The following is an 18,310-nucleotide window of genomic DNA, read 5'->3' as shown; positions in this document are numbered from 1 at the left end:
GTGAGCAGGGGCTACTCTTTGTTGCAGTACGTGGGCTTCTCATTGTATTGGCTTCTCTTGTTGTGGAGTACCGGCTCCAGGTGCTTGGGCTTCAGTAGTTGTGGTACGTGGCTCATTAGTTGTAGCCCGTGGGCTCTAGAGTGCAGGCTCAGTAGTTGTGGTGCATGGGCTTAGTTGCTCTGCGGCACCTGGGATCTTCCCAGACCAGGGCTCGAACCCATGTCCCTTGCATTGGCAGGCATATTCTTAACCACTGTGCCACCAGGGAATTCTGAAAATTATGTTTAAATGAGTACCAAGTGCAGCCTTGAATGAGATAAGAGTTCAAAAGGAAATGCAGCCTAAGGGGGCAATTTCTTTCATGATGGTAGGAGTGGAATTCATTATGGGATCTGCTGGGGACTGAATTGTGTCCTTCTGAAATGCATATGCTGAAGCCCTAACCTCCAGTGTGACTATCTGGAGATATAGCTTTAAGAGGTAATTAAGGTTGAATGAGGTCATTAGGGTGGGATCCTAATCCAATAGGGTTAGTGGCTTTATAAGGGGGTGGGGAAGGAGGGAGAGGGAGAGAGACAGAGAGAGAGAGGTCTCCCTGGTCACACGCTGAGGAAAGGCCATGCGAAGACATAGCAAGAAGGCAGCCAGCTGTGAGACAAGAAGACGGTCCTCACCAGAAACTGAATCAGCGAGCACCTGGATCTTGGACTTCCAGCTTCCAGAACTGTAAGAAATGGGTTTCTGTTGTTTTAAGCCACCCAGTCCATGGTATTTTGTTACAGCAGTCTGAGCTAAGACAGGATCATTTGTTCATTCATTCTTTCATTTATTCAACAACTATCCCTCTTTTAGGCACTGCAGATATGGTAATAGTCAAAATAAAGTCCCAGCTCTTGAGGAGCTTATATTCTAGAGGAGGAGAAAACAAACAAACAAAAATCAAAGCAATAAATAGTGTGAGAAATGGTAACTGCCATGGGGAAAATAAAGCAGAGTGAGACGGACAGAGGAGTGGAGAATGGCTATTTCATGTAGTGTGGTCAGATAATGCTTGAGCAGAGACCTGAAGTGAGCCTTGGATTCTCTGAAGGAAGAGGATCCTAGGCAGAGGGAACAAGTGCAAAGATCTGGAAGCAGAGCATGCTTAAGTTCAGAGAATAGCAAGGAGGCCAGGTGGCTGGAGCTGAGCCAGCCAAGGAGAGAGTGGCTGAGTGATAGTGGAGAGAGGCATTATGCATAGCGCCTTGTAGGTCTGCCTTAGGGCTCTGGCTCTTACTCTGACTAAAATGGGGAACCATAGGAGGTTGTGATTACAGGAGTGGCGTGATTTGACTTCCATTTCGGAAGAATCATTCCTACTATTGGGGAAGTGGTGGTGGGATGGGGGAAAAGGCCAGAAGCAGGGAGACTTGATTGAAGGTGGGTAGATGCTTACTAAGAGTTTGAGTTTATTTTGGTTTCGCTTTTGAAACAGCTAATGGTTGCATGTCTTTGGGGCCTTCAAAGACACTTTTGTTTGAATCTTGGGTTATTCCAATTAAAAAGACAATACATTATATGTTTATTTACACCCAGGAGCTGGCATTTCCCTTTGGACCTTAGGCTCTAGGGTCTTCCTAAGATTCCTTCTGGTTCTTCAATAAACTTCACAAAGTCTGCTTGCTGACCTTTCTCTATCCTGCTAGACCATCAGTTTGCCTAATGTTATAGCACTCTTGGCACTGTTTTCCTCCAACTCCAGCCTTCCAGTTGGAGCAGTACTTTCTCACACTTCAAGGCACCTGTAAATCCCCTAGGGAGGGTCTTGTTAAAGTGCTGATTCTGATTTGGTTGGTCTGGGGTAGATCACGAGGATTCTCTATTTCCAGCCAGTCCCCGATGCTTCCCATCCTCAGCCAATATTTTGAACAGCAAGAAATTATTCAAAGGATTCTACACAGTTTAGATATTCTTTTTGTGAAGAAAAAATCAGACAGATGGATACAATTGAGGTAGTCAATAGATAGGCCCCAGGCTGAGCAGCTGCAGCTGGTCTCCTGATGATGCTTTGAGATGGGATACCAGCAGGAGCACTGGGCCCTGATTGGGGGCATTTTGTGGATTTCGCAGCACAACACAGAGAAGGCCCTTAGTCTAGGGGAAGGACAAAAGGAGGGAAAAGACAGCAGCTGGAATCCATCTTGGCTGAGAGATGGCGCGCTCACACCAGGACTAAATGTGGAGATGATTGGCCAGAGACAACCCAGAAAACTGCCCCCATATAAGCAATCTAAGCTGCTACTATTGGGTGCAACTCACTCTGAGCTCTCCTGTGTGCTCTTTCACACATGTATTTTGTTTTTACTACACGTACTTTGCTTCTAATAAACACTTTTATCTTTTTCACAATCTTGATCTCTTTGCTGATTTCTTTCTTCAAAGAAGGCAAGAACCAAGGTCCTTATTCCAGCTTTTCACTGCCAGAATCACCATGAGAAATTTATTCTTCTATTGAGTGAGAATTTTTGGCCCCAAGAAGGAAATTGAATTATTATTTCTTCTTAGACAATTTTTAAATAAAATACACAGATACTCTTTGTTTGAAAAGAAAAGGGAAATTTTTTATATTTATTTTTGTAATAAGCAGTGCATTTACAGGGTTCAAAATATAAAAGGTATAAAGTGGTCATCAGTGATATATCCCAGTTCTCACTCCTGAACAACTAATTCCCCACTTCTTCTGTATTCTTCCAGAAATGGTCTAAGCAAATACTATAAGTAAATACACTTGTGTGTATATGTATGTGTATAAACTGTTCCCCCATTTTTGCACAAATCATAGCGTATTATGCCTATTCTGAAGTTTGCTTTTTTTACATCCAATATATACTAGGTGTAATGTCATAGCAGTACATTAAAAGCATCCTTATTCTTTATTATGGCTAGGGAGTATGCCATTAGATGGATGTGCCATAGTTTATGTAACCAGTCTCAAAAGGTAGCTTTAAGTTAATATAATTGGAACTGAACAACTCTAAAAACTGTATGTGAAAACAAATTATAATTCTCTTTTCCAGCCACAGAGGAAACATATTTGTACACAAGGTAAAGAATAAATTGTTATTATTCCTATAATAAATGCAAATTTTTCTTAAGTATTTCAAAAAATTAAGAGATTTTACTTAGCTGCACATCAACAGTGATATTTTGAAATGAAAACAATGTAGACATCTTCCAGTATGTAAGGAATTCCCTTGGGATTATGAATGGTGTGTTAGGAAATTGCAGAAACTCAGGTTGAAACAGTGGCAAATCACTAAAATGAGCTTTGAAAGTATGTAAGTGTTCATGGAGAGTTTCCAAAAATGTAATTTATTGCAGTGGAATTATTTATGCACTTCAAGAGACTTTCTTGCTTGCAGGTGAGTGGGATCCTGTGTAATTATCCAGAAAATGCCATTCATGGCCTATCTGGATGATTTAGCCTCTTTACTAACCAGACCCTACCCCCCAAATCCTACTGATACTTTCCTACTGCTTGATATAGCAAACCTATGTTTCTTTCAACTACCTAAAAAATCTCCAGAATAAGTCATTTCTCTCTATCTTATATCCATTGGGTTCTGATTTAGTAGTCTCGTAGAGGTAGAATTGATATTTGGTGTTAAAAGTAGAGGGTTTTTAAATTATCATACAGTTCTATGAATTTGAACACATATATGTATAGATTCATGTAACCACTTCCATAATCAGAATACAGAACATTTCTAGCACTGGCACACACACACACCCCCGCAAAACAAAAGGAAAGAAACAAAAACACCTCTTTTGTGCTATCCCTTTAGAGACACCTCCTACCTTTACATATCACAGCTGATAAACACATATTTTTCATCCCAGCAGTTTTGCCTTTTTGAGAAGATCATAAAAATGAATCATACAGTATGAAAGCTTTTGAGACTGGCTTCTTGCCCTCAGCATAATGTCTTTGAGATCCATCCAAGTTGTCGTATATATCGATAATTTGTTCTTTTGTATTGCTGAGTACTACTCTGTTACATAGATGTTCTGTTTATTCATTTACTCAGTGAAAGAGATAGGAGTTGTTTCCAGCTTTTAGTGAGTATGAATAGAATTTCCATAAACATATGTGTATAAGTTTTTTTGTGAATGTAACTTTTAGTCTCCCTAGGGTAAATAGAGTGGGCTTGCTGGGTCACATGGTAAGTGTGTAACTTTATAAGAAACTGCCAAAGTGTTTCCCCAGAGTCGCTGGGTATATTTGCATTTCTGACAGCAATGTGGGTTCAAATTGTTCCACATGCTCTCCGTCACTTGACATTGTCAACGTTTTTTATTTTAGCCATTCTAATAGCTGTGTGGTGGAATCTCATTGCGGTTATAATTTGCATTTCTTTAATGGTTAATGGTATTAAAAATCTTTTTTTAATGCTTATTTACCATTGTATATCCTCTCTAGTGAAATGTCCAAGTTTTTTAACCCTTTTTAAAATTGGGTGGTTTTGTTTTTTAATAAGATTTTTTAAAATTTATTTATTTTTGGCTGTGTTGGGTCTTCGTTGATGCACACAGGCTTTCTCTAGTTGTGGCGAGCGGGCTTCTCATTGCGGTGGCTTCTCTTGTAGCACAGCACGGACTCTAGGAGCATGGACTTCAATAGTTGTGGCACAGGGGCTTCAGTAGATGTGGCTCGCGGGCTCTAGAGCGCAGGCTCAGTAGTTGTGGTGCATGGGATTAGTTGCTCCACAGCATGTGGGATCCAACCAGACCGACCAGGGCTCGAACCCATGTCCCCATTGACAGGCAGATTCTTAACCACTGCACCACCAGGGAAGTCCCTTAATAAGTTTTGAGAATTTTAAAAACATATACTCTGAATACAAGTTATTTGTCATATATGTGGTTTTCAAACATTTTCTCCCATTTTGTAGCTTGTCTTTTTGCTCTCTTAACAGTGTCTTTCACAGAGAAAATGTTTTAAGTTTTGTAAAGTCCAATTTATCAATTTTCTCTTTTATGGATCATGCTTTTGGTGTCATGTCTAAGAAACTTTTGCCTAACCCTAGCTCATGAAGCTTTTATCCTATGTTTATTTCTGAAAGTTTTATAGCTTTATATTTTACATTTAGATCTATGACCTATTTTGAGTTCATTTATGTACAAAGTATGACCTTTAGGTTGAGGCTCTCTTTTTTTTTTTTTTTTACATATGGATGTTTAATTTTTTCAACACTATTTCTTGATAAAACTATCCTTTCTTCACTGAATTGTCTTTGAAACTTAGTCAAAAATCAATTGGCTATATTTCTGTGAGTCTATATCTGGACTTGCTGTTCTGTGATCTGTAGGTCTAGCCCCTAGCCAATTCTGCATGTCTTGACTATCACAACTTTATATTGAGATTTAATATTGGGTATTGTGATTCATCCAATTTTGCTCTTTTAAAATATTAAGACTTTTCTAGTTACATTGCCTTTCCACATAAATCTTAGAATCAGCTCCTCTATACCTACAGAATTAGAATTATACTAAACCTATGGAATAGTTGACATCTTTACAGTGTCTTCCAGTCCATGAATATGCTATGTCTCTCCATTTATTTAGGTCTTCTTTGAGTTCTTTCACCCGCATTTTGTTTTCATCATAAGATCGTATATGTTTTGTTAGATTTATAATTAAGCCTTTCGTTTTTTTGGCTCTATTGTAAATTTTTTTTTAATTTTGGTTTCCAAATGCATAGGAATAATATGTAAAAATAAAACAGATTTTCATGTGTTGACTTTGTATCCTGACCTTGTTAAACTCAGTTATAAGTTCTAGATATATTTTGGTAGATTCCTTGGCATTTTCTGCATAGACAATTATGCTGACCGTCAATGAGGAAAATTTGTTTCTTCCATTCCAACTGTGTGCCTTTTCTTTCTTTTGCTTTATTGTACTGGCTAGGACCTCCAGTATGATACTGAATAGGAGTAGTGAAAATGTATATCCTTGCCTTGTTTCCAGTCTTAGCATTCAGGTTTTCACTGTTGAATTTTTTTCATAAATGGGCATGATTTTGGCTATAGTTGGTTTTTTTGAAGATGTCCTTAATCGAATTGAGGATGTTTGCTAAGAGTTTTTTTATCATGAATAAGGGTTGAATGCTGCCAAGTGCTTTCCCCTCATCAATTGATAAGATCATGTAGTTTTTATCTGTTAGTCTGTCAGTGTGGTCAATTACATTGCTTGATTTTCTAATATTGAACCAGTCTGCATTCCCAGGATGAACCCCTCCTATTGGTTGTGGTGTACTTTTATATATTGCTGAATTTGATTTGCTAATATTTTGTTGAGGATTTTTACATCTATATTCATAGGGGACACTTGGCTATAGTTCTCGTTTTTGTATTGTTTTTATCTAGTTTGGTTTCAGGGTTATGCGGGCCTTATAAAATAAGTTGACAAGTGTTCCCCCTTCTATTTTTTGAAAGAGAGAGTGTTGGTGTTATTTCTTCTTTAACTGTTCGATAGGATTTACTAGTAAAACTATCTGGGCCTAGAGATTTCTTTTTCCAGGAAGTTTCAGACTACAATTTCTTTAAAAGACAGGCTTTTAATAAAAATCCCCACTTAAAAATTTTTAAAAAACGTGGCCTCCAGAAAATTAATTCCCACTTAGTATAATAATTAATATGTACCAGTTGTTGAGAGTAGTTTCAAAGGAAAGAAAAGATGTGGTCCTGCCTTAATATAATTATGGCACAACATCGGTCAAAAAGCACTTTCAAATGGATTATACAAATATGTGACTAAGAAGAAAGACAGGATAGAACAATGGCTAAGCATGCACGAACTTTGGCAAGTGATAAATGTATTTGGTACTGTAACCTTGGGCAATTAACTTCTCTAACCATTTTTCCTCATTTGTAAAAGCAGAATAATAACATATAAATGGCTGAGTTGTAAGAATTAAGTGAGTTAACGCTTGTCAAGGGCTTCATACAAAGTAAACACCTAGTAAGTAGTTGCTATCATTAGTGTGACTTTACTGGGAAAATTATAACAACGTATACAGAAAAGAACAGGGCCATGGATTCAAAGTAAGTACTTTCCACCCCTCTAAAGAATTATATAACTTTAAAGTTTTAAGGAAACTTAAGCGCTTATGCGTTCGGTTTTATTATTCTGTAAATATGTAGCGCTTGGTGATATAAAATTTATAGAAAATTCTGGGACTTCCTTGGCAGTCCAGTGGTTAAGACTCCGCACTCCAAGTGCAGGGGGCGTGGGTTTGATTCCTGATTGGGGAACTAAGATCCTGCATGCTGCTCAGCGGTGCAGCCAAAAAAATAAATTAAATAAATAAAAATAAATAAAATAAAACTTATGGAAAATTCTATTACTTCCAACTTCAAGCTCTAGATCTGCCATCTTTTTTACCACAACATTCTAATTTTTTTTGAAACTTCACTTTGATTATCGAATACCACATTATAGTCTCCTATTGAATAAAAATGTGCTTGCTCTTCTTATCTTTTCTTTCTAAATCAAATTTTTCAATCTACCATCCTCTTCCTCTATCTGTCCTGTTCAGTGTTTTGACACTTTTTCTGCAGAACAGTGAGCAGGGCCTCTGAGTTCGAAGACACACTTTATTCACTTATTTCCTTAATAAACAAGATGAAAGCAGACTGACAAATGAGGAATATCAAATTATACAAGCCTCTTCAAATGAAAAGCAAGAAAACAGACTTGACTGACTTTGGCGATGGCCTTTCTTTTAGTCATGTCATTACCATGGTTTCAGCAAAACTGATCGTTTCTGTGTTAAATCCATGTCTCCCATCTTTTGCTAAGTTGCCTGCTTTATCTTTTCTTATATCCCTGGTCTTCAAAAATTTGCAGTTGGAATAAGCACTACCATGGCTATATAATTAGGTATAAAGTATGAGGTAGACACAGCTATAAAAGGCTAGAAAAGGGAGGGATTTCTGCTGTTGGAGGTAAAAGGAGAAAACTTAGAAGGGTATGAATCTCAACGAGGCTTTGAAGGTTGGGAAGCCTTTGGGGAGAGCAAACAAAAGAGGTGGTGGTGGGAGCTCTGGATCGCTGAAGGATGGACAAAGGCATACAGGTGCAGAAAAGCTTGGTGTTTGTATGGACATGTGGTATGCGGATGAGAGGAAGGAAGCGGGTGGATTTGAAGGAGGAATGGGCTGGAACTTGAGTGCCTACATCTCTATTTCAGTGGAGGAGGGAGTGGGCAGGGAAAGTTACATGAAAAGACTGTTCAGAGAGGCAGTATAGCTTAGTTGTTCAGAGTATGGGCTCTGGAGCCAGACTTTGCAAACTGGAATCCTGGCTCCACCATGTATAATTTGCATGATGTGGACAAGTTGTCTAAATTCTCCATGTCTCAGTTTCTTCATCTATAAATCAGGAATAATAATGAAAACTTCTTCATTTGGGTTATTGTGCTTGGCTCATAATCTCCATATAAATGTTAATAATTATTGCCATTGCCATTGAGACATAAGTTGGAAAGTCAGGGAAGGGTCAGATTATAGAATTTTTTTTTCCCCTTTTTTGCGGTACGTGGGCCTCTCACTGCCGTGGCCTCTCCTGTTGCGGAGCACAGGCTCCGGACACGCAGGCCCAGCGGCCATGGCCCACGGGCCCAGCCGCTCCATGGCACGTGGGATCCTCCCGGACCGGGGCACGAACCCATTTCCCCTGCATCGGCAGGCAGACTCTCAACCACTGAGCCACCAGGGAAGCCCAGATTATAGAATGTTTTGAAAGCTAATAGAATTTAGAGATCGTGTAGAAGACTACTGGAGGCATCATAGTTTTTTTTTTTTAGTCAACTGAATACACAGTGATTCTATTTTTAGTTGTTAACTAATCTTGACTTTTAACATCAATCAGCTATACTCAGCATTAATTAAAATTTTATTCACATTTTATTTGATTCTCATGTTACACTGAACTTGTATTTGAAAGGATGATGATAAAGCACACCAACCAAGTCCCTAAGACCCAGGTCAAAGTCTTTCATTGCTTGATATTATTTAACGATTTGGAAACAAAGTGGGAATATTATCCAAAGAGAAAAGTCGAGGCAGCTAATACGCAGCAAAGTTATATATGAAAGGGAAAATGATGAGGGGTAATTAATGATAGGAAGGTGAGATTGCAAACAGAGGCAAAAATGAACTCAGCAAAGCAATCATGTATAAGAAAAATACATTTTAAAATTTAGAGGACAGGCATTTGTAGAATTTAAATGTTTTGAAAACGAGTCAAACGCAAGTAAATACTGAAATTGAATTTTTTATTTAAATAGACTGGATAAGCACCAAGCAATGACAATAATAAAAAATAAAAGGAAACATATGTACAGGAGAATATACTGAAATTTTAGCAGAAAAATTGCCTGAGCCTGGCATCCCTTCCCCTATAATTGTGAATAAAAGACTAAAAATATTATCTTTCCCTTTATCTTCCAAGGACATCAGATTTATTTAGAGTATTACCCTATTTTTTTGCTTCAGGCAGGTAAGAGTTAATATCTTGAGTTTGAGGCTGGGTGAGGGTGTCCATCTCCCGAGGCTGTTCTCCCCCTGCCGCGCCCCTCCCCCCTCCCCCCCCCCCCCCGCAGTCCCCACCACCTTTTGGGTGAAGTCCTAGACTCAGCAGAGGAGGATGGATTGTCCTCTGGAAGAAAGGAGGGTGGAGGCCATTCCTTCTGAGAGGGTCAGGTCATATCTCAGGAGTCGATTCTTTTAGAACTGAAAGCTGCACCCTCACCCTCAAACACGCTCCTATCCCAGTCTAGGCCTTCTCCACAAACAGCATTTCTACTCATTCAAGGGCTCTGGTCAGGAACATGGCATTCACTGTGATCTCTTCCTTTTTCTTATCTTCACTCCAATTCATTACTAAATCCTATCCATTCTGCCACCAAAGTACATCTCAAATCTGTCCACTTAGCTCCATCTCTACTGCCCTCACTCAGACACCACTGGTCTAGCTAACATTTATGCAAATTAGGAAAAGGAGCCCTTCACCTGGGCAGATGCTGGAGCTGAAGTCCAGCCCCATTTTGCTAACTTTGTGCAGGGTGTGGTCTCCCAAACCTTGCATGATGGTCCTGGACCGCAGCTTAAACCATGCTGCGCTGTTGTAATCATCTCCTCACTGTTTTGCCCACGTCCAATCTTGTCCCCTTCCAGTTCATTCTCCCCACAACAGAGGGACTACTTTTAAATCACCAATTTGATAACTTCACTCCCTACTTAACCCTTCAATAAATTTCTGTCACGACTGGGATGAAATCCCAAACCCTTAACATGGCCTACAGGTTTCTGTATGATCTGGTTCCTAGTTTCCTCTTTATCCTTACTGGCACCATTTCCCCTAGATAACTTTCAGCCACACTGCCTTGTTTTGTTTCCTGAAACTTGCCAAGCTTGTCCCCTACCAGAAGAGACTGCTGGGAAAGTGCTTTTCTGACTTAGTTTGGCTAATTTCTATTCTTCTTTCAGGCCTCAGTTTAAAATGTTACTTCTTCAGGGAAGCATCTCTGAATCCAAAATCTAAAGTAATCTCCTCATAGCACTTTAATCAGACATTTATAATCATATATTCACTAGTGACTTATTTAATATCTTTTCCCCTACTATATACTGTAAGCACCTAAGTTGGGTGTCATCCCAACAGCCCAGTGTCTCATTCATCCAGGTTTCTATTCAACAAGGCCTTCTCTATGCCAGTGACAATGCTAGATGCTAGACATATAGAAATGAATAGACAGATGAGGTCCTTGGTCTTATGAGGGAAACAGACAACCAATAAACAAGTAAGCAGACAAGATGATTACAGATTTTGATATGTGCTATGTAGTATACTCTGTTTAAGGGCTGAGATTCCTGTCTGTATTATTAATGAATGCCAAGTGTATTGCTTAGGATAAGGCTAGCTGCTAAACATAACTCAAGTGTACTTTGCCCAGGCAAAGTCCAAAACAAATACTGGGTGGCTCTCCATCAAGTGGTAATTCAGGGACCTAGGCTGCTTCTAACCTGTGGCTCTGCCATCTTCAGCATGTGGCCACAGAAGGAAAGAGTATGGAAGACAGCTTGTGGAAGATTTTTTTTTTTTCTTTAATGATCTAAATCTGGATGGCTACACTTAACTGCAAGGGAGACAAGGGAACACAGTGTATCTCTGTACTGAGGAAGAAGAGTGAATAGATTCAGTCATCAGCTAGCACCTTCCACAGTCCCGGCACGAAACTGGCGTCACAAAGAAACAACAATAGAAATGGAGCTTGTTCTCATTTTACAATCTATGAGAACGTACACAGAGATCAACAGTACGTCTCATCTAGTATACCGAACCTCTAACTTTCAGGAATCTAGAAATAGTCTTTAGAGTAAAATTAATTTATTTATAGATTTGCTTCTCAGCACAAGAAAGTCTAAAAAATTAATCTATTAGTCCACTTTAATTCAGGATCACCTTCAAGGTTTCCATTTTTATTTCCCATGGTTTTTAGCCTGTCCCAAATCACAGCCTCTCCATTCTTGAGTTTAGATGGTTGCATTAGGACAAATCCATAGTCAAGGCAACAGAATGGATCAGAACAGTGAGCGACATATTCCAACAATTTGGGATCTAGTGTTGATAGAGCCACACAGTAGCTTTGAACTTGTAAAGATGTGCAACCTAGCTAGATCACCATGTAAATAAATTCTATGTATATATTTTAATGGTATTCTTTGTAATTTTCTGCCCTGAACGAAACACTGTAGAAATCTAAATTATTCTTTGGTATCAAAGCAGCCACACGGTCACATGTGTGTCTGCGGTAATCTGTACTTAAAGCTTTTCCATTCTGAAACTGGTTTTCCTGTCCCGGACCGAATCTTAGTATTAAAGGCACAGAAACACAGAGCTTTAAGGGGCCTCATCAATCAGAAGCATTCATCTGTTCCCTTAACTTTATCAGTTCAGAAGAGATCTGAAATCTAGCGTTTACCGATGTATCCTACAGAGATGAAAAAGTGAAACATTCCTGAATCCGTGTCAAATCGGTTTTACTCTTCCCAAGAGAGAATCCTGAGGCAGTCGACGGTCACGGTCCTGGAGAGCAGTTTCGCGCAGCTGGTAATTAGAGTCGAGCGCAGCAGGTGCAAACAGTGAGGCTGAGCGCGGGCCATGTGGGTGTTTCCGCGCCCCGTGGAGCGGAAGCGGCTGCGCACCCACCTACGGGATCTCCAGAAAGTCGGAGAAGCTGCTGCACCATAGTCAGGAGTCCCGTTCACTCGGTGGGAGTAGCGGCCCCGGGCAAGTTCCAAAGCGCAGCCGCCCGGAAGAGCCCAAAGGACCCGGCGCGGCGCCGCAGGACGCCCGCCACGCCCCACGCCGCCCTGCAGGCGAACGCGGGAGGCGACGAGGCCCCGCCGGGCCGCCGTAGCGCTGCGGCTCGAGCCGCTCCTCCCGCGCCGCCCTCCGCCCCCTGCCTCCCGGCGCCGCGGCAGCTCTGGGCATCCAACGCCGCCGCCGCCGCCGCTTCCTCCTCTGCAGCCGTTCGGCCGCTGCGTGACGCGTCGTTTCCTCCCAACATGGCGGCCAGGGCAGGTCGGCGGTGATGGAGGCCAGTCCGCGGCCACGGCGGGTGCTAATCCCCACAGTAGCCAGGGCAGCCCTGCTCTCGCCGGGCCTCTAAGCCGCCGCTTCGTCCCTTGGCCCAGGGCTGACGGCCACCGGGCTGGGTTCCCTCTCCGCCCCCGGGCCGAAGGGTCGAGTGAGGGGGGTGGCCGGGAAGCGACCCCCGGGCCGGGAGAAGCGGAGGTCCCACGGGCGCGGCCCTCCAGGGGCGGCCCCTCGGGGGGCAGCGAAGATCTCTGCGCCCCTCACCCGCACCGCAGCCGGCCCGGCTCGCCCGCCCCTTCCTGATCCAGCGGCTGCCCTCCACGCCTCCTCTCCCCCACCTCCACCCCCTCTCCTTTCTCTCGGTTCTTCCTCCTCCTTCCCCCGCCCCCCCCCTTCCAGCCGCTGGGAGCCGCGGGTCGGACGAGCCGCCGCCTCCTTCTCTGCGTCCATGTATGAGGGGAAGAAGACGAAGAACATGTTTCTGACCCGGGCCCTGGAGAAGATTTTGGCCGACAAGGAAGTGAAGAAGGCGCATCACTCCCAGCTGCGCAAAGCGTGCGAGGTGGCGTTAGGTGAGCGGGGAGGGGGCCCGAGGGATGGGGGAGGGTACCGCGGGTGGGGAGTCGCCGGGGGCTCGCCCTGGGCCGGCGCCGCTGACCTCAGGGAGCCCTGGCGAAGCTCTGGGCTGCCTGGCTGGAGTTGACAGTAACTCGGCTAGATGTGGGGCAGAGGCAGGGTGGAGGAGGAAGGGCAGTTCGCTGGGCTCGGGGAACGCGGCAGGGCTGGGGGTCGGCTTGAGAACATGGGAAGATTTTGTTGGTGGACCGTGCGGTGCGGACAGGATATCACCCTTTGTGATGAAGCAGAAGAGGAGTTGTCGTTTATTCGCTTGGAAAATTGAGGTGGAGCTGATTTGTCGAGATTGGGCGTGGGAAGGGTTCCGTATCGTAATTTCAATAACTTTTCGTTTGGCGTGGTACTTTGGGAAGAAAAGGCTGAAGTTGTTCCCTTGTTGACAGTCTTGAGAAGGGGTTTGCGGGAGGTGCCGCCTGTTCTGACATCTCTCCGCTTCCGCCACGGGAAAAACAGAGTAATGTTGTATCCGACTGGGCTGACCTGGAAGAACAAGACCTAAGGTTAAGGGGAGGGGGTGATGAGATACAAGCGGGGAAGGAAAGGACCTTTAGATACGCTGGCTTTAGTGACAAGGAAGGGAGGGTTTGAAACAGGGAGAATGAAGAAGACAATGACACCCACCAGCCACATGTCTGGACCGTGGCAGCTGCTCTGAAGCTTGAGTTGTGATTTATAGTTCAGATGAAAGAGATCTAGTGTCATGAAGCCCCTAGCGGGGTAAATCCAGACAATACCTACGGCGAGGACAGGCAGATGAAGAATTGTTGAAGGGGGACCACTGATGGATCTGTTGCATCCATCAAGGACGAAGTCGTTTAAGGAGAGACCAGGACGTTAAACACAAAGATGAATTCCTAATGCTTGCGCTTCATTTTGTAGCACTGGAAATAGATTACATCAGGTTGACTTGAGAAAACGAAGCTTGTTAAGTGGGCTTTGGAAAAAAGCATTCTTGAAGGGGAAGAAAATCCAGAATAACTTGGATGTATGCTAAAGTAAAGGGTCAAGACAGCTTAAAAGCAACTTTGCCTTTTAATTTTTAAAATAAATAGAAGACTTTATAACTTGCTATAATAAGTTATACTGTTTTTTTCTTCTTTTTTGGATCTATCGAAGAAATTACATTAAAATTTTTTTGAATTTTATGTATGATGAGTTTAAGTTTAGTTTTTTTTACCCTTCATTGATCACAAGTTCACCTTTTGTTATTCTTGAAGCTAGCGAAAGACTGTTTTAGGCGTATGAGAGGATGTTGTACAGAAGTAAAAATTGAATTATATCTGGGTCCTGAAAGGAATAATTATTAACTTGGGGCAGGATGAGGAAAGGCGTGATTTTTGGAATTTTTAAAACAATTGTCATGTGTAGGTTTATGAATAACTTGCAGGTTAAAGAACTTAAGAGTTCAAACAAAAGTTTTAGTTTTTGAGACCAGATTTTCTGTATTAAAATATACTTTTAATATACTAATGATAAGTATTAGACTGAAGAAATGGAGTGTGGTGTGTGTGTGTCTATCTATCTATCTATACCTATCTATCTATCTATCTATCTATATATATTTTTCCCCTCTCCAAAATGCTAATGTAAGTATTTTTAAAGGGAGAGCTCACTGGAATGAGAATCTGGGATCCTGGCTTTAAATCACAGTTCTGTTACATTACAGTATAGTCAAGTCCCTGGGCCTTAGTTTCCTTCTCTGTAAAATTAGGATGTTGAACTTTGATTGTAAGGTTACGTCCCTTCTAACATGCCATGAATGTGAGCACACCGTTCTCTTAAGCTGTGCGTTGAGAGTATTCCTGCCACTCTTGATTGGCATCTTGAGAGGGCTTAGCTTGATCCTTGCTGTTTCTAGACATAGGGGCTACTTGGTAGTGTGTGTGCCAACTGTACCAAGACTGTCTGTTTTAGATTTTGCCACTCTTTACTTTTTTGCCCCTTCCATATAGTTAGCAGAAGCTTATTATGAGGACTGTGTCTATCCAGGCAGGGACTAGGCACCAGAGTACTTTCTTTACTTGAGATGTTTAGGGTTTTTTCCCCACATTTCATAGTTATATTTAGTCTCCTACAAAATCTCATTGAGCAATCTCATGGTAGTTAATCCCTGATCACCTTTGTTTCTTCCCTTCTAGTCATACATCTACATTATCACCCAAACATAATTTCATAGGGATAACCCTTTTCATCTTTGCAGAAAGTATAATGTCTTGTAGTAGATGGTATTCCCAAATGTATCCCTGGAAACTATTATAGACCTCCCTTTTCCTCTTCACTGTTGAGACCTGGGCCAAGCCCACTTTTCTTGATAATCTATATGGCTGTCAAGCTGGATGGGAAAGTAAACTGGGATGGCCTGGTTGGGTCATCCCTGATCTCTAGCTTATTAGTGGGTAGGAGTTGGCTGGAAGTGGTAGAGAGGTGGGTGTTGTTATAACCCTTCTAAATACACTTTGTAAATGACCCTTCTAAATATACCTGTCTACATTTATTCCCTGCACCTCCTCCCCGCATTTTTTATTGAGCACCTACCATGTGGTTGAAGGGAGATAGACAGTAAACAAGAAAATATATAGTATTTTTATATCCAGACTTTTAATCCTTTTGTGTTTTAAAAATCATTTTATGGGTGTGTGAGTAGATTTCAGACCACTGGTATTCAAAATTAATTCAGTTACCTTTTAACAAAATGGCCTATTATAAATCAGTTTTCTGAAATTATACTCATGAAATTACAGTTCATCTCATATTCTTAAGAAAACTATTTTTTTTTATTAAAGTATAGCTCTTAGGAAACCTTATCTAGATTAGGGGGGATTTTACTTTATTAAAAGCCCAATTTCAAAAGCACCACATAAAGGAACTCTGTTTTTCACAAAAAGAAAAATAATGAAACCTTAAAAGCAGATTATTGAAAACTTTTGTTAAATTATCTTACATTTCAGACTTTATTTTGAAGTAAAGAATGGTTTAAAAAAAAAAAAGAAAAGAAAACCCCTCCCACCTATATTGTTCAATCGTTGTGAAGTCCACAGGCCCAGGAACAGCTCCAGGTTGCCCTCTCTTGGTATCTGCCCCGCTACAGCTCTCTGCAGCAACCACGGAACTCTGCAGAGTGAGGGCCTCTAGGCTGCCCTAGCTTAGCTTGATCCATTCTTGCTCTCTAGCATCCTGAATTAAAAATATTCCGGCCATCTGCTGGCAGATGAGACAACAGCTGAGCTATTTTTAGTTTTAAAGAATTTAGGATTGTTGAGGGATTGGGCTTGAAGGTAGCATTGTTTGTCTCACGGGGAGGGGAGGGGAGGGTGCAGTTGGGTCATATTCCAATCAGGCCTCTTCAGTTTCAAGAGTTTCTTTGATGTTAGGGCTATGACTAGTTCAACTTTTGCCTCTAACATCAGATATCTGTGAAGATATCCTGCAGATGTTAGGATGAATGAGTTCAGGGTTGGAAACTGGCACTGATACAGTGAAAGGGGTGACCAGAAGAAGGTTTTAGAGGCAAGGGAGGCATGTAGAGGCAGAGATAAGGGTGGGTTCCCTGCAGAGATATGGGAGAATGATTGAGAACAAGAGGAATTGTTAGGGAAGTAATTTTTGTATCAGACAGGGTGTGAATTTGTGTTCATCATGTTCTAAAGTGGTTCTCCTGTTTTACTTTTTTTATATAAGTCTGTTACCTGTACTTAGTCTCCTCCAGAAATGTAAATAAAATATTTAGGCTAAAAACTTACAGAACTTGCTTCCTTCTGCTCCTCCAGTCTCACCCTTGTTTTGGTTACTGGTGTTATAAAAAGATTGTATGGGTGGAGGGGAAATTATTTGAATGCTTTTTTTGACCCCAGTTTTATGCTCCTTCTGGTAATATTATTAATTTTTGTCTCTCTTGACCATTTACCAGGAAAAAAAAAAGACTCTCAAATAATGCCCTGCCAACAATTATTTTAATTATAATTTAAAACCATTAACCAGTTTCTTTTTAAACCTTCCTTGATATCTAAAGTAAGAGGTGTGTTCAGTAAGTCAGGCTGCTGGAATTTTCGAGATAGCTGGGAAAGAAGGGCGTAATGAATGAAACGACTGAAAGATTCCGTTAGGTTTGAGTTAAAAAAAAAATAAGTTTGGGGGCTTCTCTGGTGGCACAGTGGTTGAGAGTCCGCCTGCCGATGCAGGAAACACGGGTTCGTGCCCCAGACCGGGAGGATCCCGCATGCCGCGGAGCAGCTGGGCCCGTGAGCCATGGCCGCTGAGCCTGCGCGTCCGGAGCCTGTGCTCCGCAACGGGAGAGACCACAGCAGTGAGAGGCCTGCGTACCGCAAAAAACAAAACAAAAAATAAGTTTGGGTATACTCTTTTCCATTGTGGAGATTTATACTGCACATTACCATAATTAAGACTCTGAAGAGTGTTCTATGGAAATGAAAGTGCTCAGTTTTGCTTAACGAAGTCTTTCCTAAATTTATTTGACCCTTTTCAGCATCTGTTAACACCTAGGAAACATTGTTCCTTGGAATTTACTTTGGGACACTGTTCAAAGAAAAGACAGACAAAGCAGATACAATAGCCCTAACTACTGCTGAAACCATTCTTGAGAAGAGTCGTTGTGTTTCTGGAAAGCAAGAGCCCTGTTGACAGTGTGGGAAGGAGAAAGTCAGAAATGAGGTGTAGCTGGACAGAGTGGAATCAAGCTCAGAGGACTGCTCTCTCGCTCTTTCTCTCCCATCCCATCTAATGGCAGGCAACCGCTTGTCTCTCCCGATGGTGTTTAAGTTTTAGAGAAACTTCTGTTGGTAATTGTTTTGTGAATGGGAAGTCATTTGGGGGGATTATTTTGTCATAATATTCCTCACAAAATGGAGGAGGGTATATCTGAAAAAGGAAAATACATGAACAAATTATTGTTGCCTTTCAAAATTAGGTATATTCTTCATTCAGATACTTGTTGAACTAGTATGTGCCAGATACTGTTTCAGCACTGGGCATGCAACAGTGAGACAAATATGCTTTCATGGAACTTATTTTCTAG

General features: G+C 41.6%; 1 protein-coding gene across 2 annotated transcripts in view; it reads left to right on the top strand.

The window, feature by feature from the left end:
- The first annotated feature begins 12,787 nt into the window (after positions 1–12,787).
- ARFGEF1 (ARF guanine nucleotide exchange factor 1) overlaps positions 12,788–18,310 on the top strand; it is a 133,565-nt gene continuing 128,042 nt past the window's right edge. Inside the window, exon 1 of one of the 2 annotated variants that reach the window (XM_081258321.1) lies at positions 12,788–13,214. In XM_081258321.1, the coding sequence (XP_081114447.1) occupies positions 13,091–13,214 (124 nt within the window). In that variant the 5' untranslated portion in view covers positions 12,788–13,090. The remainder of the gene's footprint in view (positions 13,215–18,310) is intronic. The other variant, XM_081258320.1, reaches the window with a different exon arrangement.

Source organism: Mesoplodon bidens, assembly GCF_964165515.1.
Source record: "Mesoplodon bidens genome assembly, chromosome: 16".
NCBI lineage: Eukaryota > Metazoa > Chordata > Mammalia > Artiodactyla > Ziphiidae > Mesoplodon > Mesoplodon bidens.
The sequence above is the reverse complement of the archived record's forward strand: the minus strand, read 5'-3'. Positions and strand labels throughout refer to the sequence as shown.